The following is a 27,280-nucleotide window of genomic DNA, read 5'->3' as shown; positions in this document are numbered from 1 at the left end:
AAGAAATGAACAGCGCTACTTAAAAACAGATGAGTGCTTACCTGCAAAAAAGTGCACACCCCACTCATGGGATTCAAATACACAATGAGCATACACATGACCTGTCTACCACTTGGAGGATGTTAGTTTCCACTAACAATTTGCAATTTGTTAGGTACTCGTCCCTCCCGCTGTCGAAGAAGTCTTTCCTCCATGGGAGGGGACCTAACACTAACTAAATTCTACCTATGCATATGCATAGCCTGGGCGCGCTACCAGTAAAATTGAGAATTGCGCAAAAAAGTGGGATCAGCGCATCATCATTTTTTGCAGGTAAGCACTCATCTGTTTTTAAGTAGCGCTGTTCATTTCTTTGCTATGTTTGATTGATTTATTTCTGGTCAGCTGCTCCCACTTAATAGTTTTCCTTTGGTGTATATGCAGAGCCTCTGTTTGGGTTCAAGGTGCGTTTGCAGTTTCTGGGGGGGCTCAGCGCATCTCTGAGCTGAGGCCATTCAGAGGCGGCCTGGTGATGCGCTGATCCCACTTTTTTGCGCAAAAGTAGTGCATCGTTGGAAACGGTCGTTCGTACTAGGCTTGACATGCGCATTTCACAATTTCTCCATGAAACTTCTCATTTTTATGCGCAGGCGCAATAGTTGCTTTGCGTGATGTAACGTTCGTTCTAACGATCAGATCGTTACACACCTTTTTAAAACTAACTTTACTTAGGTCGTTCTTTCATCAATTAAAAGTTCGTTCGTCGTCCTCAACGAACGATCGTTGTCGCATGTGTGTACGTAGCATAAGACTAGGACAACATCTGCTGTATACTCCTTCTTTCACTGCCTGATGAAGCAGGGTCACGCCCGTGAAACGCATTGCAATACTCTGTGGAGTGTATCAATAAAAATTGTTGTTATAACCTAACACATTCCCGTATTGTGTCCTTTGGAGTGGAAAAGGGCTCACCCCTGCCACTTCCATGTTTTAAAAAATGTTCGTTGATTTTATACTTTTGGCGCCTTTTGTCTACCTTGATGCTTCTTTCCACATACATTTTAGGTTACAGTGCAGCACGCCAATTGTTATGTGCTATAGTATGGGAAGGAGCAGGAAGTATCCTGCTGCGGAGGATTACAATAGCAGTTAACCAGACAAGCCCAGCATTAGTATTAGATTTTCCTCCCTTACTGGTACAGAGGAAAAGAGATACTTCAGTTTTTATCATTACTAGGGGACCTAAGTCCAGTTTTAAAAACTGGGTCTGTCCCGCATATTAGTGCGCCCGCTGCCCGTAAACCCCCCCCCCCCCCCCTTCTTCCTCATCCTCCTGTCCCAACACATGCGCTAAAACTCGGACAGGAGGATGACGCAGGGACCCTATGGGTTTTATTCTATAGGATTTAGTATTTGTCTAATGACAACCTCTTCTGCAGTGCTGTAAAGAATATATAGTCTTATCGCTTAACTGTCCCTCAGACGGGTTTACAGACTAATCCCTACCATAGCCATATGTCCACTGTAGTCTAGGGCCAATCTAGGGGGAAGCCAATAAATTTATCTATATGTTTTTGTGGTGTGGAAGGAAACCAGAGTGCACGGAGGAAACTCACACAGACACAGATAACGTATTAACTCTGTGAAGCTAGTAGCATTCGAACAAGGGACCCAGTGCTGCAAGGCAACAGTGCAAGCCACTACGCGAGTGTGCAGCCCATACATCTCTTACATGGGTCTGGCAACCAAATGATCATGAATTGCTGCTTTCTGTAGATTCTGTTCTATGGGAGAACAGTGAGGGGATGGAAAGGTACATAGTAGAGATGATCAATGAGATGCTGATTTTTCTGACCTGACAAACTTTTTGCTGTAATTGCCATGCAGCTTAGAACTAAGTCAAGCAAATGCAATTGCAGACTATTTGTATGGACACATTTCCAATCTGTGTTCAAATTGCAATACAATTTGCTTCAACTAGGGATAATTAGGATCTCATTGATCATCTCTAATCTTCAGCAAGGAAAGTGGGTGTCACCCAAAAAAAAAGTTGCTACTCGCATGACGCTCCTGTCCCTCTTTTTGGACGCTACTTTCCACTCGTGTATCCAGGACTCTTGACAAAGGGTCACCCCTCAACTCAAACTGATAGTTTGCCATTAATCTGCACAATGTATAGAGCTGAACTGGAGAGGTGTGTGTTTATATTTTGTGTGGGTTTTGTTTTGTATTTTTGTTCTGTTCAAAGTATGATTTCACTTTAGGATATATGAAATACGGTGTCATCTCGTATCATTAACCAGGTGAATTTCATCAAAGCATATGAAGAGCTTTATGTCAGACCTTGCCTGTGTCTTTCAGGACTGCGACTGAGAAGCTTTTATCTGCAATAAAGATGCGTCTTATGAAAGGGCGAAGCTCTGGGGATCCATTTAGTGAAGCTGTGCTAGAGACTGCAGAAGATTTGGATTTAAGAATTAAAAATCTCATTAATTTATCCAGTGAAAAGCATGACGACTCCACAGGAATAAGTCCTTCTCGGGTACAGGGCGTTTGTTTGGTTTTGTTCCCCCCCCCCCACCTCTTTTTATATACAGATATTTAGGGCTCCATAATAGAGTATGCATAGCAGTGCCACCTGGTGGGTTGAGCATTGGATAATGCAGATTAGTCAAAATAATTTCAAAATAATTTATCTGGTCTATTCTCCTATTGACTTACCCATTCTGCTATCCTCCTCCTAACACTCCTTCCAAGTGCTGAAACACTAACTCCTCTACAGAAATATATCACTAACTACCAAACACCCCCCCCCCCCCCCCCCCCCCCCCAACCAACTACTAGCTGTAGTAGTAGATTGACTAATATCTAATTTATGAAATGCAGTAGCATGTCTGCTATTACTAGTAGATTGTCTATTCTGCAGTATATTGCTTGGCTACCAACGCGGTTGCCGAAATGAACTGCTTCATGACAGTCCATGAACTAGGCTGGCTGCCTGGCATTGAGCTAGTGTGTATTGGCAAGGAGTAGAGTGTTTTGGTTTATTATATTTCTTTAGCTGTCACTGGAAATGCAGTTACCTTTGTTGTTTAAAAGTGTCTGGCACATAACTAAATCTGAATAATTCACATTTTACGTCGACTTGCCAATACCTGCTGCATTTTTATTTTTTTGTTTAATTGGAGGAATAATCTCCCACTGTATTAGGTACACCTGGTCCATTGCTTAACGCATATCTAAAACTCTGAACAAACATGTAGATCAGAGTTTTCTGATTGGATTAGCCTCATGCTTGTTTCAGGTGTGGGATACAGACACTACTGGTGCCAGAAAGATCAGCAGGATAGCAAGAAAACTAGTGTTCAATTTCCCCAGGATTTCTGTGCAAAAAGTGGTTCAATTTTTAATTTAATTTTATTTATTTATTTTTTTTGTTAATTGAATTCGATACAGGTTATTGTATTGAATTCATATTTTAAAAAAAGAAAAGTTTGCTGCCAGATGGAGATGACGCTGCGTGGCCCTCAATGCCGGGGGAAATATGTAATCGCAGAGGGAGAAGCAAATCCACCGAGGGACATGGAAGACACTGCGGAAGCTATCAAAGGTGCCCAACGAGGGATCAGCACACGAATGGTGAGCATAGGTTAGCCAGGCATAGTTGCCCCAGTATAGGTTATCCAGGCATAGTTACCCCAGTATAGGTTAGCCAACATGTAGGTACCAGGGCTGTGGAGTCAGCAATTTTGGGTATCTGGAGTCGTAATCAAAGTCGGTGGTTTCATAAACTGAGGCGTCACAGTATAGGTAGCCAATATAAATGTCCCTAGCATATTTGGCCAGCTATAGATGTAACAGTATAGGTTAGGCAGGTATAAGTGTCCACAGTATAGTTAGCAGCTATAAATGCTACAGTACGAGTTAGCCAGGTATAATTTTTCCCAAGTATTAGTCAGCTGTAGGTGCTCTCTACCCCTCTCCTGTTTTTATTCCAGATCTTACACACACATGCGCTCACTCACTCGCTCTCTCTTCATCCATCCCCCCCCCCCCCCAGTGTAACATTCTGGACTCCCTCCGCTCTGCATCCCTCCCGGATCCCCAGCGTAAGATTGACCCTCCCCCCCCCCCCCCCCCCCCGTTGCCTGTACTGTCCCTGGCAGCGCTGTGAATAGAGCAGGGGGTGTTTTTGCTCACCAAGGCTCTTTCCAGCGATGATGGAGTATTCTTCTCCATGTGCAGCTCTGGGCTACTGTATACAGTACTGGGGAGGCGGCTGATGACATCGGTACTGTATACAGAAGCCCAGAGCTGCAAGAGGAGAAGAATACTCCATCATCGCTGGAGGGGGGGGGGGGTTACAATCTTATGCTGGGTATTAAGAGGGATGCAAAGTGGTGGTGGGGGGGGGGGATCAGCAGCTACAAATCTGAAGAACAATCCCTGCGCTATCTTCAACCATTAGGAGGTTTGCATACAGGGTGCTGCTCCAAATGCTGGGTGGTCCTGTTTGCATTGACAGACCTGGCTCGTCAATACCACTTTCAGCAACTTTTAGATGGATGAGCCAGGGTTGTCTTTACCGCTAGGGAGGTTAAAAGAAAGTAAATATGTTAGCCTTCATGTCCCTCATCTCAGGTTCCCTTTAAAGAAAATCTGTAGCAAAATAAACAACCCCTGAGGGGGAGTACTTGTCTCAGGAGCCTTTGGATCCTGACGTGGCTTCCTCTGTCCTCCTTAACCCTCCAGGATCCAGCCCTGGCAGCCCCCGAACACTGGTGAGGTAAATATTTACCTGCTGCGATCCTGCGCAGGCACAGTAGAGGTTTTCCGATCGGGGTCAGGCGGAAATAGCCAAGCCCGATCGGTTCCAATCTACTACGCAGGCCACTTGTTTGTGCAGCAGAGCTGACCTGATCGATTGGGCTATTTCCGCCTGAGCCGGATCAGAAAGTTGCTAATGCACCAGTGCAGGGGGGGGGGGGGGGGGGTAAGTATTGAAGGTGCTACTGCTCCACAGCCAACATCCTTGGCTGTATTTTCAGGGAGACTGCGCTGGATTCCTGAGGTTTAGGGGGATGAGGGAAGCCTCATTAGGATCCAGAGGGGTTTCTCCCTCCCAAGGAAGTATCCCTGGGGGATGGGGGGGTTGTTGCAGGGTCTCTTTAACCTCCCTGGCGGTCTATTAATTTTTTTTTTTTTCTTAAATTATGTAGCGAGATAGCCGATGTGCAGCGGCATCCTCCCACCCTCTTCGATTGCCTCTGGCAATCTCCGATCAGGAAATCCCGTTCAAAGAACGGGATTTCCTGGAGGGCTTCCCCCGTCATGGCGACGGGCGGCATGACTTCATCGGGAGTCCCGAGCTACCTCTCAGCGCTGCCTGGCACTGATTGGAGCGGCGGACAATCGGCGGGTAGCGGCGGCGATCGGAGTGCACACGCAGCTAGCAAAGTGCTAAAAAAAAAAAAGCAAAAAAAAAAATTAGGCAAATCGGCCCAGCAGGGCCTGAGAAATCCTCCTGCGCGGCATAGCCTGAGCTCAACTCGAGCTTACCGCCAGGGAGGTTAATAAGATCCAAGATATTGTGCATGGCCTCTTTTGTACCCCCTGACAGTTGTTGTTACCTCACAGGTACGTACTTCAGATTGCCGTATTACAGCATGGTGATGCTCTTTTTGTCTTTTACAGCCTAGAATTCATGCAATCAACCGTGGCACAGCATTATGTGGAAGAGAAATGATAAAAATATTGATAATGCTTTTAGATGAAGAAGCTGCTAATCAGCCCACCAAGAACAAAGCGGAGTTGCTGTGTGCCGATGAAGATGATACAATTATTGGATCAATTTCTATCTTATCACTGTTTAGGTATGTTGCATTTCACAAAATACATGTTCTCTCTGAAGAGAGAACACCCTTTTTAACCACTTCACATCAAAGGGTTTTTACCCTAATGGACCAGAGCAATTTTCATCTGTCAGCGCTCTTGCCTTTCATTTGCCAATAACTTTATCGATACTGGTCACAACAAAATGATCTAGATTTTGTTTTTTTTCGCCATCAATTACGGTAGGCTTTATTTGGGTGATACATTATGCTAAGAATTATTTTATTCTAAATGCCTTTAAACAGGAATAATAGGGGGAAAAAATGGGTAGAAAATCATTTTCTCATTTTTTGGCCATTATTATAGTTTTAAAATAAAACGTGCTACTGTTAATAAAACCCACTTGTTTTATTTGCCCATTGTCCCGGTTATTACAACGTTTAAATTATGTCCCTAGTGCAATGTATGGCAACAATATTTTATTTGTAATTAAAGGTGCATTTTTTTTCGGTTTTGCGCACGTCACTAATTACAAGCCTATATATGCAAATATAACAGTAATATATTTTACAACAAAAGAGAAGGAGCGGGATCGGCACTGCAGAGATACATTTATTGTCCAAGGTGAGGCTCAGTACATGAAATGGCAAGTATGCAACAGCTATACAAGAGACAAACGTACCATTGCTGCGGGGTGTGGTGGGTGCTGGGCACTGAACGCCTGACGGCCGTTTCGCGCTAGGTTCGCGCTTCCATGGAGCCTCCGTGGAAGCGCGAAACGGCCGTCAGGCGTTCAGTGCCCAGCACCCACCGCACCTACCACACCCCGCAGCAATGGTACGTTTATCTCTTGTATAGCTGTTGCATACTTGCCATTTCATGTACTGAGCCTCACCTTGGACAATAAATGTTTCTCTGCAGTGCCGATCCCTCTCCTTCTCTTTTGTTGTAAAATGTATCTGCTCTAAGACCAGAGCACGCAATATACATTCCAATGAGCGAGGTGTGCTTATACTGCCTACCCCAAACGATACCAGCTATCTTTACTGCAGTGCCAACTACCTTTCTATGTGTCTACATAACAGTAATATACCCTCATTCCATGCATAGTAAAGAAGCGGAGTCACTAACGTGTGTGTGTGTATGTATTTAATTTTTTTTTATTTATTTATTTATTTTTTTCTCTCATTTTTCCGAATCTGCCATTTGTCTTCTCATTGTGTTTTTAAGGTGGCTATACACTAGTAGATCAGATAAACTTTCATTGTCTGACAGCAATCTTTTTACTAGCATGCCAGCTTTCAGCACTAGATATTAGATTCAGATTCCAGCCACAATTTCGTTGTATGTCTTTTTAGTAATATAGCACTTCTACCACAGCACTTTACTGAGTTTATAGTCTTGTCATGAACTGTCCATCAGAGGATGTTGCAATCTTATGCTGGGAATACACTGGTCGATCCGGCGGCCGATTAGCCGCCGGATCGACCCCAGCTGCGTCCACACGGATCGATTACCGCTCGTCCCCGCCGGCGCTTCCTTATCAGCGCTCAATTCCCTTCCATTGTCCGGTGGCGGGGATCGAGCAGGCGAGGGTCGAGCGGCTTGATCGGGCCAGCTGAATTTTATCAGCTGGTCTATACACGGTACAGAAACGTACCGTGTATCCCCAGCATCATGCTAGGAATACACCATACAATTTTCTGTTAGAATGCATAATTAGATTTTCTGTAGAGAATGGTCATTATCTCTGGTGCATTGTCTTCTGGTTATCTCCTGCTGAGTAGAACAATGCCTAATTGCTTGGCAGATAGATGGTAAGATACATTTCCAAAATGTTGAACTTTATCTATCTGACAGGTAAATCTAAAAGAAATTTGTATGGTGTATTCCCAGCATTAAATCTACGGTTTTGTTTGTGTGTTTGTTTTTTTGTTTCATTTTGGTGAAGTTTAAAGAGAATCTGTACTCTAAAATTCTTACAATAAAAAGCATACCATTCTATTCATTATGTTCTCCTGGGCCCCTCTGTGCTGTTTCTGCCACTCCTTGCTGCAATCCTGGTTTGTAATTGCCAGTTTTAGGCAGTGTTTACAAACAAAAGACATGGCTGTTACCAGAATGTGATGGGCTCAGAGGAGCTCAGTCTGTAACTAACACAGAGCCTGCAGGGGACGTGGAGAGGGTGTGTATAGCTTCTATCCTATCACAAGCAGAGCTGCACATTCCAGCCTGAGTGCCTGAGCCCCACAAAGCCACCAGAGGAAAGCAGATTAGATTATATAACAGAGATAATAGGAAAGGCTGCAGTAAGACACACACCACATTAGAACAGGATAGAAGAAATAAGGCAGAACATTTTGTTAGTCTTTTTAATGTAGCTGATCTCTATTTTGAAAATGCAGGACTCCTGATCAGTATGGTGGATCTTCTCCCAAAAGTCTTGGGCAGCGTGTCCAGAAGTGCATTAGTAAAGACAAGCCTAAGGTACTGTAACAGCAGAATGCAAGCCCCATTCTATGATGCAATTCAATTACTACAGTAATCATTTAATAGTAAGGAATGCTGCTTTTTGTTAACACCCCTCTTCCCCATTTGACACATGCATATGTGATAGACTTGGATCTATGAAAAGCGCCATCGCTGATATTCAGAAGATGTAGCGTGCCTATAAAGCTTGTCTTTTTGTTTGGGTGCCTCATATCTTGTAATGATTACTGGGGTCAAGTTGGGCAGAATAAAATCAATGTTTGCCCATTAAATCAGTACGCGTAGAAGGCATCATTATGTCATAGCCTGGACTGGTTGTAGTTTGCATTGAGTACTACAGTTATATCTTTTTACAAATGTCATGAGTAGTTGCTTAGTCAATCCTTAATTCAGTGATGACTTTATCAATGTTCTAATTGATGCCAAAATTGGAGCTGTTCATTTCCAATGATTGTGTTTTGTCTGGTGGACTTTTCCTTTTTTTTCCTTTTTTCTTCTGAGCTTTCAATTATATTCATGATTGGAGAAACATTGAACGTAGGTGTGTGGTACATTGGTCAGATTTTTGAATTGTTAGTCAGAAAAATTGCTATTCTTGAATTAAACAAATATTTAAAGTGTGTGTGGCCACCTTTTAGCGTCCCTATCCTAAAATTAATAATACACTCACGCATCTAATGTGGAGTCTGAATGTGTCATTCATTTGACTTAAATGTGTTTCTTTCTCCCCAGCTGAAGCAGAACTTGATCAAATCCCAGTTTTCTTGCACTTACAAAGATGGCTCATCAACCCAGCATAAACCATGTGACTTTCCTAGCATGAGCCAAGCTACAACCTGCATTCATCCAGCTCCCAAGATTCCCCCAGTGCTCAGCTTCGATGAAGAACCAATGAGTAAGGTTTAATGCAATGTTATAAAAGCATGCTTAATCTGTTTTAGTGATGTTTTAAACATCTTGGCGGTCAGTTTTTTTTTCCTGGATTTCTGTGCAAAAAGTGATCCAGTTAATTTTCATAACTTTTTTTTTTTTTTTTTTTTTTTTTTTTTTCCCCCTGTACCTTACCAAAAGGTGTCAAGTAAGGGTCTAGTGTTCATTTTGAGTATAATAAAAGCCTGAAACACAGAATCAAATCAAAACTACATTTTAAAATTTACTCACCAAAATCTTTGAATGTAAAGGTAGCCATACATCGAACGATGGGCAGATTCGATCAAAGAAACAAACCTCTCTAATGGTGCCCATACATGGTACAATTTTTTTTCGATTTAGATTTATGTTTGATTATTCCATTAGATTGAATAAAAAGATTTTTCCAACATGTCCGATTGGATTTTTATTGTAAAAACTGGATAATTGTTAGATTTTTCTTGATCTAACACAAAAATATTTTTTACTTCGATCGTTTTGGTCAAACAGGAAAATCTAAAGTTTTTTTTTTTTTTTTTTAATTCTACCATGTATGGGCACCATTATGGAATCTGATTAGAGAGAGACCTGTCGGCTGGCCATACACCGCAGGCCGATTCCAAATCGATTTCAGCATGAAATCTATCGGGAATTTGCTGCATCTGCCGCCTTACACTGATCGCCGGGGAACAGGTCACTATTGGAGGTACACGGCGAGAGATCAGCACGGCCTCCATTATAGGTAACCAAGTATAGGTAAGCCAGCGATAGGTGCCCCACTACAGGTAAGACAGGTAAAGGTGTTCCAGTATAGGTGCTCCAGAATAGGTAGCCAGGTATATGTGCCATTGATATAGGTAGCCAGGTATAGTTAGCAAGGTATAGGTGATCCACCATAGGTAGCCAGGTATATGTGTCACTGATATAGGTAGTCAGGTATAGTTATCATTGGTGCCCCCAGCCTAAGTTAGGAAGCTATAGTGGGTCCCTGTAAAGGTATCAAACTATAGATACTGTAATACAACTGCCCTCCAGCCCTTGAACTCCCTCCTGCAGTAACCTGCGCAATTACTTACCAAGCCTCTCACTCGCGGTGATCGCTGCAGCTCCGATCGCAGCACCCCCCACCGTTCACAGCCCCGGTCTTCACTGTACAGAGTGTCTGACGTCATGACGCCACCTCCCGCTGCTCCATACTGTAACCCACTATAGCTTCCTAACTTAGGCTGAGGACAAAAAATAAAGCAGAAATCCTCCTGAGCGGCATGCCTCACACTGTCAGGCATACTGCTTGTAGGGTTTTTTGTTTTTTTTTCTTGTCCGGCACTGTCGGGCTGACGCTTAGGAGGTTAAAGGGAACCTAAACTGAGAATATGGATTTTTCCTTTTGAAATACCAGTTGCCTGACTCTCCTGTTGATCCTCTGTTGCTAATACTTTTAGCCACAGCCCCCCAACAAGCATGCAGATCAGGTGCTCTGACTGAAGTCAGACTGGATTAGAGGCATGCTTGTTTTAGGTGTGTGATTCAGCCACTGCTGCCGCCAGCTGGTATTGTTTAACAGGAAACATCCATGTCCCTCTGTTTAGGTTCCCTTTAATGTACTGATGTCTAGCTTTTTTTTTTGGGGGGGGGGGGGGGGGGGAGGAGGAAGAGAATGCGAATCTGGTGTCCATTAGTGGTCCTGTAGGTTTCTGGGCATGAGACTCTCACATCCTGCACTAATGGGCACATGCAAGACCCTGTCATGCTTGTGAAAACATTAATGCATTCAGTAAAGTGCATAGTCAAAGTTGAGGGGGGAAAAAAAAGTTTTTTTTGTTGTTGTTTTTTTGTGTTTTGTTTTACTGTCAGATCGATTATTTCCAAAATGTCTGATCTGATTTTTGATCAATAGACGTAAATGGGAAATAGTTCAGAAATCAGATCGTACATGTTGGAAACCATTGATCTGGCAGTAAATCTGCCAGAAAATCTCACTGTGTACCAGGCATTATGGGGTAAAAACCCTGGAACCTGAAGTGGAAATAGGCTTTCTCAATGGGAAAAGGGCAAAGCGCTGTGGAAAACGCTACATCAGAGCGGTTTTCCAGGCATTTTTGTTACATTAGCTGTTCAGTAGCCGCTTTTACTGTAACAGTATTTGTAATCTGCTACGCAAAAAAATTCACCCAAAAATGCTAGGCATGTTTAGAAAACCTCTCTAAACATGTCTAGAATTGCTCTGAAATCGGCTCCAAAAACCGCTAGCGTTTTGATGATCTGCAATTCATGTGTGACCTAGCCCATTGATATGAGTTCTCATTTGAAATACCGTTTTTTTTTCTGTGCCGAAAATGCACACGGAAGCTGATTTAGGCGATTTTTTTTTTTCCTTTTCCCCCCCCCTCCTCATATTATGTATGTATGCATAAACCATAATGGTAGCTTTGAGTTTACAGAGTTTATTTTATTCTCTCACCAAATTGCTTATCTTATCTCACTACAGATGATGTAAGCAAACAAAAACCTTCATTAATCATACAGTCAGGAAATTCCAATATCAAAGAAAAATCCAAGAAAGAGCCAATGCGAAAAACCTCAAAGAGAAAACAGGCGGACACGAGTGAAGAACAGGAGAACATTGATGAACCACCTCAGAAGAAGACCACGAAGGAAAAGGCAACTTCTAGTAAAAGTAGCAGTAAAGGCACAGCTAAAAATAAGCTAATTGTAGGACAAGCCAAATTAACAAGTTTCTTCCGTTTGTAAACTATTTTAAATTTGTATATAATACCTAGTTATGTTTACTACTAGTTCTGCTAAAATTGTTGTTTTATTTATTTGTTGCATCTTTTATCATACTGTGATTTTAGAAACTGGTCCAGTTTACATTGCACAAGTCACTGCTTTATTTACATTAAATAAATGTACATGAAATGTGCGGTTATCTGTCCATTCAGTCCAGAGAGAAGTGGGGGAATGATGTCTTCTTGTCATTCTTGTATGGTACTGTCATATCTGCCAGCATGGTCGGTAGACTCTTCCAAGCATACACCTGAGCACTAAAGAGAACACATTAGTCAACTCTTCAGCTATTTTCAATTTCTTGTGCAACATTGCACGAACAGATGCGGTCGCCTAAATAAAGATCTAAGTCTGCATTAAAAAAAATGGTACTCCAAACAGGCAAGTGCCCAATTAATTCTGTTTGTTTTTGGTACAAGAGTTATTGGTCACATTAATTAAAGTTATCTTGTTTATAATGTTACATTTTATATACATACACATTTGGGAATGGCAATAATCCTACCACCTCTTCGATATGGCTGTCCTCGTCTTATCCGCTTCAGCCAAATAGAACTTTGCTCTCAGATCGCAATTCAGCTAGCTTGAGTTTCACCAAGGAATAGTCTGACACACCCACTACCTTGCTGGGGGAAGGGGGGGGGGGCGGCGGCGCAGGGTCACAATATGCAAAGTGTCTACATGGTTTTGTTATGGGTTAGGTTTGCCTGGTCTGGGAAACTCCTGCAGCTCTGTTACTGAAATAAACTATTTCTTATACAAGCTAGAGAGCAGATGAGAGAGAAACAGACCTGCTGGTCTGTATAACTACGGTAAACATTCGGGCTGAGCTGATAGCAACTGATTCAGTGTAACCCAGCCCATAGAGATGTTTAGTTACTTGCATGAAACTCGTATGCATCTTAGAAACTTGGTCAATCAACATTGGCATTAAGTGAATTTGACTTTCTCAGTTCCAAGCTGCATGCAAATGTATAATAAATGACAGTGAAAATTGAAAGAATGTGAATGTCATAGAGAATCTCCATGCAGTTCACGTGTTTCAAGTTATATTGCAGACCGTGCTGCCCATAATTATTCATACCCCTGGCAAATTTTGACCTGGTTACTTTTTTTTTATTCTACCAGCAAGTAATTTATTTATTTTTTTTTTTTTTTACAGTAAATGACAGGTCTCTCCCAAAAGATAAGACCATGTACATGAGGCATTATGGGGGGTGGGGGTAGGGAGGAATCCACTTTTATTTACATATGAGCAAAAAGTGGCTAGTCCAAAATTATTCATACCCTTCACAAACTGTCAGTCTGTGGGAAAATCCAAAGTTCTATACCATTCCAAATGGTCCAAGTTGTTCTAAAGCAGCCTTTCTCAACCTTTTTACCCTGGAGGAACCCTGCAAATGCGTGTTTGATCTCAAGGAATCCCTGCAAGTCCTTTTTTTTTATCTCAAGGAACCCCCTGCATGGTCTTTAAAAGCTAGTGTGGCTGTTTATGCCATTACCCCTATTACAGTGCCCTTCAAAAGCACTAGAATAAAGAGACATAATGATGTGCTCATTATTCTGACACCCAATTTACTGCTTCTTTTTACAGTATTCCCTATTCTAGCATGCTCTCTACCATACTTCCACCAACCCTTTGGGAAAAATGCCAAGGAACCCCTGCAAAGTACTCAAAGAACCCTGGGGTTCCAGGGAACCCTTGTTGAGAAAGCCTGTTCTAAAGCATCCTAATTACCCTGATTAATTAGGAACCACCATTTTCATCAACTCAACAGGTGGAAAGCAGCAGCTCTCTGCAGTTTGTTTGTGGACAGTCATGGCTAAGACAAAAGAGATCATTGAGGACCTGTGGATGCTCACAAGTCAGGAAAGGACTACAAGGCCATTTCTAAATGTTTTCAAGTTCCAGTGGCTACAGTGCAAAGTATTATTAAAAAAATACTAGGTCGTTCTAAATGGGAATCCACCCTAGGTAAGACCTTTACTGACCCCCAGTGGCAAAAGATTTTAATACTGTCCCAGAAATCTTCCATATCGGCGCGCATTCAAGAATCTGGGTACAAGATGTTAACACAATGGTTCCATACTCCTGATAGACTTCACAAGATGTTCCCTAACTCTAGCCCCTTATGTTGGCGCTGCTCTGCACACAAGGGAACTATGCTCCATATTTTCTGGAGCTGCCCAGTCATTGTGCCCTTTTGGAATGCTGTGAAGTCTATTATTACTAAAATCACAGACGTGGAGGCATCAGATGACCCCTCATACTACCTGCTGCATAACACTCCGAGAAGATTGGGCAAATATAAAAAATCCCTTTCAAAACATCTAATTAATGCTGCTAGACTTGTTATTGCACGTCACTGAAAGTCGGCTCAGGCTCCCCCCATCGCAGAATGGTTAAGAGAGATTCAATCCACCAAATATGGAGGACCTTACACATTCCCTTCATGATAGACTTGAACAATTTAACCGCACCTGGACACCATGGTGGGAGTTTGAAGAAACTGATCTATATAAAAACCTAATGACCCCTAGCCTGGCTTAACAATTTTTGGTCTCCCTGACGTTGACTCAGCGTCTTTATCTCTTTATGGAATGGTGTTGACTCCTCTTTAGATCTATTTTGCTCACCTCCCAAGGAGGGGAGGGGACATTCCCTTTCCCTCCTGAAGGCCCTGGGTGCTTTGTCTGGATCGCTTCTCTTTCTCTTCCCTTTTTTTTTTTTTTTCTCCCCTCTTTTTCTTTCCTATATTTCTTCTTCCCCTTTCTTTTTGTTGACTCTGTAGTGTCTTATTTTCTCTTTTTTTGTTTTTTCTCATAAACACACCCCTCCGACTGAGTGCTATTGTTTCTACTGCTCTCTCTGAATACTCTCTGGACCCCCATTTATAGGGGGGTGGAGACGGGTTCGCTGGGTGCAAGTTCCCTATGGGCCCCGGGGCTCCCACCTCCACCTCGGACTTTGCTCTTTTGAGATGGGCTGGGGTCGGACCTTCTTACACATAGGGGCAGCTATGTGTTTACACTTAATCAAAGGAGATAGTGGAACATGTTCTTTTTCCATATTTATGTATATTTTTCGTATGAGCCATAGGCCTTTTTGTCTTAAGGTTAGTACTCGGGTTTTTCCCTCCATTGTTATAACACTGGTTTCAAACGGGGACCCACTGTGGGGTCCCTATGTTAACTCTTTACTAGCACTCTATCCTGTAAACAATGTGACATTTAGATGGGTTATATTTTTATACCTGTTATTCTGTAATTATTGATTTGTTCCTTCTTTGAAAATTCTAAATAAAGAATCTTTAAAAAAAAAAAAATACTAGGTGTTCCGCACTGTGGAAAATCTCAGAGGATGTGGTCGGAAGACAAAAGTGAAACCTGTGCTGGCCAGGAAGATAGTAAGAGAGGTTAAAAAGAATCCAAGGATCACCACCAAGGCCATCATAGTGAATCTGGGCTCTGCTGGTGGCAATGTCTCAAGGCAGAAAATCCCACGGACACTGCACACTGCTGGGTTCCATGGACGCAGACCAAGGAGGAGGCTTGGTCATCTGGACGCTATTTCTCCATGAAACTTCTCATTTTTATGCGCAAGCGCAATAGTTGCTTTACGTGATGTAACGTTCGTTCTAACGATCAGATCGTTACACACAATTTAAAACTAACTTTACTCAGGTCGTTCTTTCATCAATTAAAAGTTCGTTCGTCGTTTACAATGAACGATCGTTGTCGCATGTGTGTACGTAGCATTACTCTACGGGCATTGACTTATGTAATACTGCCATGAACTGCCTGTGTGCGGCGATATTTTGCCTTTATGTGCATAAGGCCCATTGACATCTAAGGTGCATTTTAAAGACCAATCATTTTTTTCTTTTTCTTCTAAGCATTCTGCAATTTGAAATGCTTCCAGTATCAACTATGTGTCTCTAATAATAATTTCCAAGCTGTTCACTATATGTACAGGGAGTGCAGAATTATTAGGCAAATAAGTATTTTGACCACATCATCCTCTTTAAGCATGTTTTCTTACTCCAAGCTGTATAGGCTTGAAAGCCTACTACCAATTAAGCATATTAGGTGATGTGCATCTCTGTAATGAGAAGGGGTGTGGTCTAATGACAACACCCTATATCAGGTGTGCATAATTATTAGGCAACTTCCTTTCCTTTGGCAAAATGGGTCAAAAAGAAGGACTTGACAGGCTTAGAAAAGTCAAAAATAGTGAGATATCTTGCAGAGGAATGCAGCACTCATAAAATTGCAAAGCTTCTGAAGCGTGATCATCGAACAATCAAGCGTTTCATTCAAAATAGTCAACAGGGTTGCAAGAAGCGTGTGGAAAAACCAAGGCGCAAAATAACTGCCCATGAACTGAGAAAAGTCAAGCGTGCAGCTGCCAAGATGCCACTTGCCACCAGTTTGGCCATATTTCAGAGCTGCAACATCACTGGAGTGCCCAAAAGCACAAGGTGTGCAATACTCAGAGACATGGCCAAGGTAAGAAAGGCTGAAAGACGACCACCACTGAACAAGACACACAAGCTGAAACGTCAAGACTGGGCCAAGAAATATCTCAAGACTGATTTTTCTAAGGTTTTATGGACTGATGAAATGAGTGAGTCTTGATGGGCCCGTGGCTGGATTGGTAAAGGGCAGAGAGCTCCAGTCCGACTCAAGACGCCAGCAAGGTGGAGGTGGAGTACTGGTTTGGGCTGGTATCATCAAAGATGAGCTTGTGGGGCCTTTTCGGGTTGAGGATGGAGTCAAGCTCAACTCCCAGTCCTACTGCCAGTTTCTGGAAGACACCTTCTTCAAGCAGTGGTACAGGAAGAAGTCTCCATCCTTTAAGAAAAACATGATTTTCATGCAGGACAATGCTCCATCACACGCGTCCAAGTACTCCACAGCGTGGCTGGCAAGAAAGGGTATAAAAGAAGAAAAACTAATGACATGGCCTCCTTGTTCACCAGATCTGAACCCCATTGCGAACCTGTGGTCCATCATAAAATGGGAGATTTACAAGGAGGGAAAACGGTACACCTCTCTGAACAGTGTCTGGGAGGCTGTAGTTGCTGCTGCACGCAGTGTTGATGGTGAACAGATCAAAACACTGACAGAATTCATGGATGTCAGGCTTTTAAGTGTCCTTGCAAAGAAAGGTGGCTATATTGGTCACTGATTTGTTTTTGAATGTCAGAAATGAATATTTGTGAATGTTGAGATGTTATATTGGTTTCACTGGTAAAAATAATTGAAGTGGGTATATATTTGTTTTTTAAGTTGCCTAATAATTATGCACAGTAATAGTCACCTGCACACACAGATATCCCCCTAAAATAGCTAAAACTAAAAACAAACTAAAAACTACTTTCAAAAATATTCAGCTTTGATATTGAGTTTTTTGGGTTCATTGAGAACATGGTTGTTGTTCAATAATAAAATTATTTCTCAAAAATACAACTTGCCTAATAATTCTGCACTCCCTGTATGTTCTTCTGTCCCGTACATGCCTCATCCTGACCTGTCGTGCCATACAAACTTTGCATTCTTCGGCTTTTGGTCTAGGTCGCTTGTGCTATGTTAATAATCCCACCCTCCAAGTCCCTGGGATCAAAGCAGGTCATCTGGGTGCAATGCTATAGTACGGATCATAAATTATTTCTTCCTCCGAGTTGCTATGACACGGGGGGGATAGTAGTATTTAACCTTCCTGGCGGTAACCCCTGGGCTGGGCCGATTTGCTTACTTTTTTTTTTTTGCTGCACGCAGCTAGCACTTTGCTAGCTGCGTCAGCACACCGATCGCCGCCGCCCTGCGCTCGATCGCCGATATGCATCGCGCCGCGATTGCCCCCCCCCCAGACCCCGTGCGCTGCTTGGCCAATCAGTGCCAGGCAGCGCTGAGGGGTGGATTGGGACTTCCAATGACGTCGGTGACGTCATCCCGCCCCGTCGCCATGGCGGGATTTCCTGATCGGAGATCGCCGAAGGCGATCGAAGCGGGGGGATGCCGCTGAGCAGCGGCTATCATGTAGCGAGCCCTGGGCTCGCTACATGATTTAAAACAAAAAAAAAAACTGCTGCGCTCCCTCCTGGCGAAATTAATTAGACCGCCAGGAGAGTTAATGTCGCCCAGTGATGCAGCAGCAGGTTGAGCCATCATTCGGCTCACCCTTCGCCCAACTGACCGGGGGGCGTATTAACATGTCCAACCTGTGATGGCCAACTGAAGACCCCACTTTTCTCCATAGAATTTCATTGGATTTTTTTTTTAAATCTTGCCACTCATACAGCGCTGGAGCTAAACGCTGCAAACTTGGGTCATATAGTCATGGGCTCAATCTAAAAAATATAGTTACATTTTGGGGTTTAAAAAAAAAAAAGCCTTCTCACAGTATTAAAGCCAGAGTTCCCAAACTTGGCACACTTGGTGGCTGGTAGTGATGGTCATGTCTAGGAGAACTCATGGAGAAATATATCATTTGTTTGATCAGCTGATAGATTTGCAGTGATCGCACATCCTGTGCACATGATCATGACTAGCAAATTAGAGACTTGCATGTCATCACCTGCTTCTCCATGAGTTCTAGACATGACCATGACTAGTGACTGAGGTTACAAGTTGAAAAAACTCTGAAAAAAATTGCTTTTTCTCAAAAAAGGATTTTTTTTCTCATTTTACTGTGCTACAGATTGTTTTGATTGAATTGCTGTAAAATTGGATCAATTTATTGTATCGTGTGTGGCTAACTTTAGGATGTTAATGGTAGGATCCACCAACTTGGCACAGTCTGTCACAGAGTCCAATCAGACCAATCAAATTGCAGAATTGGACCAATAGTGCAATGTTATTGGTTCAATCATGCGATTTGATTGATCCAATGTGATTGGCCCAATCGTGCAATGCTGGATGGAGTGCACACTCCTACACCACACAGCTGATATGTATAAAATATGAAATTTTTAGTATATTTGAAGCCTGTGAGTGGTATGGTTTATGCACAATTGGGCACCCATGCAAACCTATATAATGCAGGAAATCCATATTATACATTTTATCTTAATAGTGTGCATAAAACTTTCTGAATGATGGTGTACAAATTGAGAAACTGCAGCAATTTCTACAAAATCATTTCTTGCACTCAGCGCTTACAATTAGTGTAAGGCAAATCTAATATAGTTTATTTTCACATTCTTTTTTCTGTTACTGAGCAGTTGCATTAAATGTTTTATGCAGATGCACTTTTTTTTTTTTTTAATGGTAGGATAAGTAGGACCTCGGCCATTGTTTTGTAGATGTTTTGACCAGCTTTGCCTTGTATTCCATTTGGTAGCAAACGGTTACAGTATGGAAAATGGCACAACTGTGCTGCCTTTCATTTCTTTTACACATGGTTTAGCACAGCTCTGGAAGCTGTCTTAAACATCTGTCTTAAATGGGGTTTGTTTTTGCCATTTTATACGGTTGTGTCATCCCAGTCTGCACTCTGACGGTGGTAGGGCCATAGAGGAGTCCTATAATAATGCAAAGCATAAGACTGTGGTATTGTTTTATGGGAGTATATGTATGTTCCCCCCCCTCCCCTTTTTTTTATATTATAATAGTTTAATGGCCACCTACTTACAGTAAATGTCTGCATACCTGAAGCTCTCCTTACTCTTACTGCCAAATAGCCCTAAAATTAGCACAATGGTTTTGGGAACATGATCATCACAGAAGTGCAACTCTTCCAGTAAAGTAGCCTGGAAGCTTAGTATCAGAGATCTTTTAGGATAAGAGTTAAGGTGAACCCGTAACCTGGGGAAAGCAGGCAGACTGTGCAAGGATTTTGATGGTTCAAAGGCTTCCCTGATCCTTTGGAGGCCTCTTTTACACTACCGGCAATTCCAATATTTTTTTGTTAATGTGATGAAAACAAAAAAAAAAACTCATGCTGTGCTTTTTGTGCTGTCTTTTTTTTTGGGGGGGGGGGGGGGGGAGTTGGCGTGGTTTTCTGTGTCTTCCGGTGCTGCTATGTGCTTAATTGTATCATTAAAATAGCTTCAGGTACCCTTTACGCTATGTAAACGGACTGGATTAAACTGTAGCTGTAGACTGTAGCGTGTATGTGTGTGGAGTCCTTCGACATTGAGTTATGATTCCCTCAGGTAACAGTCCCCGTAGTTGTATATAAGGCTTTAAGAGCACCCTTTTCTGTAAATAACTTAAATAGAGAGAGAGAGAGAGATAGATAATATTTTAGTCACTGTTATTTTTCTTCCCTCTGTCTGTTGAGCAGAAAAGTTAGTTGATCTTTTGGAAGAAGAGCAAATTATATCACTGCCATTGCAAATCATCATTGGGGGGGGCTTCATACTAATATCCTACTATTGATAAATGTAAAGAATGTTTCTGCCACTGAAACTACGATAACAAAGGTAAAAATAAGAATCCTGAAAACTTAAGTTCAATGTTTTGTGTCATCAAATTTGTTCCTCATAACACCTGGTATATACATCCAATTTTTATTGGCCTGGTTTACCACTTCTATGTAGTATGAGGCTCAATGTATTTTGAATACTATGAATATATTGTATAGGTAAGCACTTACATCTATTTGCAGGTAATAACATTGGCCAATCAAAACTGGATGTCTGCATGCACCCTGCTTGGTACACACGCTAGACTGTTCTCAGCCACATCTGATTGGAGCCATTTCAGATGTAAATCTAGCTTTTTTACGGGTGTAACCTGATATCTGCCAAGGTTGCTTAATTAACCAGGCATTATGGGATTTTTATTCAACTGTTCAGGGCCTGCTGTGTCATCCACAGGATCAATTTCACTACTGACAGGCAATGAAAATTGAGGGAAATTGTGCATGTGTACGCACCTGACTTGAAATACTGATCCGTGGAGCACATCAGTTTTTAGCCGCATCTACACGAGTAGATGCGGCCGCGATGCTCCTTATCAATCGAGCCGCTGCTGCGGCTCGATTGATAAGATCCGACAGGACGGATCTCCGCACCGCTGATTCCCTGCTCGATCCCCGCGAGGGGACAATGGCAGGGAATCGTGCGGGAGATAAGCGGGGACGAGCGGGGAATCGAATGCGGCGGGCACGCGGAAGAGGGGATCTGGCGGCTAATCGAGCCGCCGGATCGCTACAACCTCTCCCCGTGTAGACGGGGCTTTTAAGAGGCATCAGTTTTTCACCCGTGACTCTCCCCTGAGCACACAGTCAATGCGACGCGTCTGTCGCTCTGGATTTATTGACGCCTCCCCAAACTTGCGATCTGTTTAACGGAACGTGCCGAAAGGGTCCTATTGATGAACGTAGGCTCTGTTCACCGCCGTTAGGATCTGATCTGTTTATCTCCACAAAATGGACTATGGCACTACCATCACAAATCCGATAATCTGGAACTGGCACATCGGTATTGTTACTATTGGCATCGCCCGGCATTCATATGAACATGCGTACGTTTTTCATTGCTGTCCAGTACAGCACTGATTTCATTCAACTACGTTGAATGCGGCACACTGCACGTCTGTGTAATAATGCTTCGTGCAATAAAGTGGGAATGTCAGGCTTTGCTTTTGGCCCCTTTCACGCTTGAAACATTCTGTTGCAATGCGGTTGTTCTTCGATCGCACCACAACATTCCCGAAACGTTTCACCTCATGGTAATGGTGCGGTGCAACCATACAATGAGTGAGGCATACAGTACAATTACTGTTGATTTATAAAGCACCAACGTATTCTGTGGCGCTGTACAAAGTAAGAAGCAAATGGGTACATAATAATACAGACAATGGTACAAAATACAGAGTTTGTAATAAGTAATTAGTAGAATAATTGGTAGTAAGTTCCAAGACACAAAAGGTTGAGAGAGCCTTGCCCTTGCAAGCTTACAATCTAAAGGTACAATGAAAGTATGCCTTACTGCCACTGTAAATGCGCGTAACGCAAGAGTATCCTTTGCATTATCCTGACACACCTTGATTAATGTAATAGTCCTATAGGGCAGTGTTTCTCAAACCTGTGCTCATGCCTCCCCAAAGGTGCGTGTTTTGCAGGCAGCCTCACCTATGCACAGCTGGGTAATTAGTGTCTCATTTACATGGAATCAACCTAGCTGAGACACTAATTACCCCACCTGTGCATAGGTGAGGCTGCCTGCAAAACATGCACAGTTGGGGAGTCACAAGAACAGGTTTGAGAAACACTGCCCTATAGGACTTTCATTGCTTCTTCATCGGCATACAACACATTTGTGCGGCGCGACTTAACAGTGTAGGGCCTATATGCAATTCACTTTTTCACCTGAGTATTCTCCTACAAGAAAAATGTTCATCTTCCATTTAAAATAAAATGTTAGCACTTTGCAATGGAAAAAGTATCAACAAGTAGGTAAAAAGTACTATCACAATTATTTTGAGCATTTTTTTGCTGGCTGGTGGTTTGAAAGTCATTTTATTGACAAGTTTCAAAATATTCACTAGGAGAAAAGTCAGGTGAAAAATTGAATTGCATATGGGCCTAAGTGTGAAAGGACCCTTCTATTCAATGTCTGATTTCCTTGCAGACTGTACAATACATTTGGTAGTGTACTGCATTGTCCTGCACATAGTGTGACTGAGCCCTTCAATTCCAACGCAGAGAAAAGAATTCTGCAAATGAGTACCTATGCAGGAGAACAAGAACATTTGGACTTGAGCTGATTAATGAAGTCTCGACATTAACTAATGTCAAAATGAATGTAAACTGTAAGCAAACAAATGTCAGAAGCCTATGAGCATTACTTTTCTGTCATAAACTTCTCACATTATCTTGAATTCCTAATAAATACTTACTGTCAAAATCCCGTCTACCTATTGGAAACTTATTTTCCTCTTCTCCGATATCCCGCCTTTCATGTATCAGTTCAACAGTTTCATCTCCAGTGTCTGCCTGCCGGGCAAAATTCTTAAGTGGTGTAAATGCCATTTGTTTCACTCCAGGAATCATATCTGGGCTGAAGTAGCTGTTTCGAGATCCAGGACTCTGGAAAGGCAAAAAATAATTCAGCATAATAATGGGTAATATTCGTACTTTTTGCATTCCACGCATGCGGCTTCTTTTTTCATGTGTATTTGAACTACAGTGTTCAATGGCTGAGATTGAGGATGTGTAAAAAAATACTAACATGCAGATTTGCACTGACCGCCTCAAAATGGAAGCCACTAAGGGCTCAAACCCACTAGAAGTGTTTTTTTGCCAGTGTTTTGCATGTTGAAAACGCTCTCTCAGTCACTGAGAATCATGGTAAAATTCCAGCAAAATTGGCACAAACTATTTTACTGCAATTTTGCTGCGATTCTCATTCAAGTGAATAGGAGAATACCTGAACTGACATGTGAAATGAGATAAACAAGAGTAGTTATAGTACCATTCCTTCTAAGAATGTGGACTTTTTTTATTGCAGGGGTTAATAAACTGCTGCTTTATTTGTGCAGTCAGAGAAGTGAAATTGCAGTGGTAGTTTTCCTGAAAAGTAATTACAGACCAAAACACTTAAATCTGAATAAGATATTGCTGAAAAATTCAAAAGGTCTGTTTTTTGTGTTGAAGCTGAATGAACTAGATTTTATGTCACACTGACATGGCTGCTCTTCGCACTTCAGTCTTTATCCCCTTAAATTGAAAATAAGAATGAGAGTCTAGGAAAGTTCTATTTAACATTACTACTACACATACAATTATCTCAGAAGTTTATCTTCAGTTCAGGTTTGTTTTTAAGTAAAGTTAGCCTGTCCTTTATATTTTTGTCTAGGTACGCAGAATGTGATCTCTCTCTGTCCTACCTCCTGTTCTATAAGGCCTCTTTTCCATAAGCGGTTAAACTGCTCGTTTGTCAGTCAGTTCAATGTCTCGGCTGCAAGCCACAAATGCTATTCAGCTGCAATTACATGCCCAATGGCAGCATTTGGTAACAACCTCAGTGTTACTTTTGACAAACTGTGATGTTTACTGGCCGTAAATAAAGTCTCATGTCGCATTTGAGGATGGCAACCGCCATACTTAGATGCAACACCATGAGGAGAGGCCGTCTGTTCACTGCCCGTGCCGAGTGCTAGCAAGTGCTGCCTGTGAAAAAGAGGCATCAGATGCTGAATTTTACAGAATTTTAAGACATAATTAAAAAAAAACAAAAAAAAACTACATTTATAATTGTCAAACCTGTAAACATTGAGTTCTCATTGAAAGTGTGCCCGAGCCAAAGCTCGGGTACAAAATGGTATACTTACCTAAAGAGCGGGAAGCCTCAGAATCCTATTGAGGCTTCTCTCGCTGGTCTGATGTCCCCGTAGCTGAGTGCGGCCCCCCAAATATTAGTGAAGGCATAATGTAGGCTGTCAAAACTTTGTTTTACAAATAAATGTCTGAGATTGTGTGTGACCATCCTTACATTACATAGATCATTCCTCATTATCCTCCATCAGTGATTAAAGCAAACCTGAAGTAAAATAAACTTATGAGATTATTAGTGGAATGTGTTTTACTAAAGTTAAAATGAACATAGAACTGAGTCTCATATTGTTATTTTAAGTTTAAAGGACACATCCGAGCCCTATGAAAAAAAAAATTCACTTACCTGGGGCTTCCTCCAGCCCCTGCCAGCCGTCCTGTGCCTTTGCCACAGCTCCGCTCACCGCCGGTGGCCTGGGGTCCCCTCCGGCGCAAGATGTTCTCTGCGCCTGCGCGAGCGGCTCTCAGAATTGCACTGACATCATCCTGCCTGTATTGCTCAGTACAGTTTGGATGAAGTCAGCGTGACCAGTAGGCCGCATGTTGGAGCGCAGGAGAAGCCGACCTGGCGAGGTCGGCATCTCCACCGAAGAGTATCAGGAGCCACCGGAGCTGGGGCGAGGGCACAGGATGGATGCAGGGGGCTGCGGAAAGCCCCAGGTAAGTGGATTTTTATTTTTAAAGTGCTCGGATGTTCCCTTTAAGGACTTCATTTTAAAAGACAACTGAAGTGAGAGGTATATTGAGGCTGCCATATATATTTCCTTTTAAGCAATACCAGTTGCCTGGCTATCATACTGATCCTCTGCCTCTAATACTTTTTAGTTATAGACCCTGAACAAACATGCAACAGGTCAGGTGGTTCACACAATATTGTCAGATTTCTTCTTTGTTGAGCTCTCAGCCATTTTTCCATCCCTTTCCAGATGTCATTAAGGGCTTCATTGAAACACTCCTTTGTCTGGAGTTCAGTTTGCATCATAGTTTTCCTATTTGAACCAATATCTTTTAATGATATTATAATTTCATACTTTGGCTTAAAAGATCATATATTATTTATAACATGTTTGTCAAAAGGCACTAGGACAGACATGACAGCTCCCGCACAGAGGCGTAGTTAAGAGTGGGCAAGGAGGAACATCTGTCCCCGGGCACAGCATCTGGGGGGTGCTGGATCGGACCGCACCATTCCCCAATGCCACCCAATCGCTGCAGCACCTTAGAAAGAATAAAGAAGCTGCAGATCTTCTCCCCTGCTCTAACCTGCTCTCTGCCAACTCCTTATTTACCTTCCGCCTCCCAGCAGCCCTCCTTTCCTCATCATTGATAAAGTACCTACTTTCAGTGCACTTATTTTTTTTTTTGCCCATGATCCAATGCTCCACATATGTCATTTGGCCCCACAGATTCATTACTGAGTTAGTTCACCATCCACTTATTGCTTATAGTTTTGGCAAAAAAATATACTCACCCGTAATAGGCTACCTATGCACCACAGGAGAGCCCAGGTGGCGCAAAAACTGTATTTGTCCCCAGGCGCTGAAAAACCTAGCTACGCCTCAGCTCCTACAACCACCACACCACAGCTGCCCCTAAAATGGATAGTTGCCCAATCCATAAAACAGGAGACACCAAATAATACAGAAAAAAATCAGAAGAAACTCAACTCAAGAATCAAAATTGCCTTTTCCCTACATTCAACCCAACTGTATTGTCAGATCTGACAAGATTGTCTGCATGCTTGTTTTTGGTGTGATTCAGACGCTACCACAGACAAACAGATCAGCAGGGCTGCCAGGCAACTGGCATTGTTTAAAAGGAAATAAATATGGCAGCCTTCATATTCTCCTCGCTTCAGTTGTCTTTTAAGACTGGATTCTAAATGGCAGCTGTGACAAATCTTCTTTGCTGAATGAAAAACACATAGAAGTAATGACTCTTTAAACTTTTCAGCACCAAAACCTTATCAGAAGCCGCTTCTCATGCAGATATTTGGTTTGGCTACTATTTACTTTTCAGGAAATGGACTGCATTTCACAAGCTGTTGGACAAGTTAATTTGCATAGATAACAACTTTTTTTTTAAACACTTACTGTACTGGAAAACATAAAGATACTTCAGACAATTTCTTAGTAGAGCTAGTACTTTATATACCTATGTTTATCATGTCACATGTCACTTCAGGTGTGCTTTAAGCCGGTGTTATCCTGCATACATTGGTTCGTAATATATAAACATACAAGGTTTTCTTTTGCCTCTTACCTTTATGCTTCTTTCTTCTTCCTCATTTAAATTTGAGCTGTCGTCCATTGTGTAATGGTCTGCTTCCCCAGCTACAGATTTGTCTATCGTGTCTCCATTCCGCAGCGCTTTTCTTAGCGCAATTGTGTCAAGTAAAACATCATCATTCTCTGACTTGCGGATGGACTTTGAAAATGAAAACAGGAAGCCCTGGGATAGAATGGATAAAGATATTATCAGATGATACCCTAAGTTAGTCATTCTTACCATTGTATGTCTAGCTGCCTGGCAGGTGTAAGTGTCTTTTTGGTAATGCCATATTATGAGAGTGCTTGTCCCTTTTATATGTTTTACAGAATAATTAATATTTATTTCACAAAGACTTAGTGCTCACCTCATCTGAAGGCTGCTGGGGCAAGCTATTCAAACAACCTATTGTGTTTCTGAATAGCTTTCCTAAGGAAGTACTTGAATATATACTGTTCCAAACTTTATCCTGCTAAGTGCATTACTAATTTAGTGCTACAAAAACATTTCCCCCAACAGAGCAGCAGGATACTGTCCATCAAATAGTGTAAAATATTTTCGTTATCATACAATTCCTATCAAGGTTGTGCACTTGAAGCGTCTGGTTTATAATTGCTTGGACCAGTCTTTAGAAAGTGAGTTCATTTTTTCCGAACCTCCTTCTGTGAAGGTCATTTTCTTGAAGCAGCTTTGACTAATCCATCCGCTCAGACGAAAAACCTTCAAATA

The 27,280-nt window shown here is 42.2% G+C and overlaps 2 protein-coding genes across 2 annotated transcripts in view; one reads left to right on the top strand and one right to left on the bottom strand.

Annotated features, from left to right (window-relative positions):
* Nucleotides 1-12,129, top strand: part of PARPBP (PARP1 binding protein) — a 34,496-nt gene extending 22,367 nt beyond the window's left edge. The window contains exons 5-9 of the mRNA XM_068276944.1: nt 2,341-2,521; nt 5,674-5,852; nt 8,217-8,298; nt 9,034-9,196; nt 11,699-12,129. Coding sequence (XP_068133045.1) covers nt 2,341-2,521; nt 5,674-5,852; nt 8,217-8,298; nt 9,034-9,196; nt 11,699-11,961 — 868 coding nt within the window. The 3' untranslated portion in view covers nt 11,962-12,129. The remainder of the gene's footprint in view (nt 1-2,340; nt 2,522-5,673; nt 5,853-8,216; nt 8,299-9,033; nt 9,197-11,698) is intronic.
* Nucleotides 12,078-26,794, bottom strand: PMCH (pro-melanin concentrating hormone). Its single transcript, XM_068276943.1, has 3 exons — nt 26,546-26,794; nt 22,849-23,038; nt 12,078-12,254 (listed from the first exon to the last, which is right to left on the bottom strand). The coding sequence occupies exons 1-3, from the start codon at nt 26,792-26,794 to the stop codon at nt 12,205-12,207; spliced, it is 489 nt and encodes a 162-aa protein (XP_068133044.1). The 3' UTR covers nt 12,078-12,204.
* Nucleotides 26,795-27,280: the final 486 nt, after the last annotated feature.

Source organism: Hyperolius riggenbachi, chromosome 3, assembly GCF_040937935.1.
Source record: "Hyperolius riggenbachi isolate aHypRig1 chromosome 3, aHypRig1.pri, whole genome shotgun sequence".
Taxonomy (NCBI): Eukaryota; Metazoa; Chordata; class Amphibia; order Anura; family Hyperoliidae; genus Hyperolius; species Hyperolius riggenbachi.
This window is presented reverse-complemented; position numbering and strand designations above follow the sequence as displayed.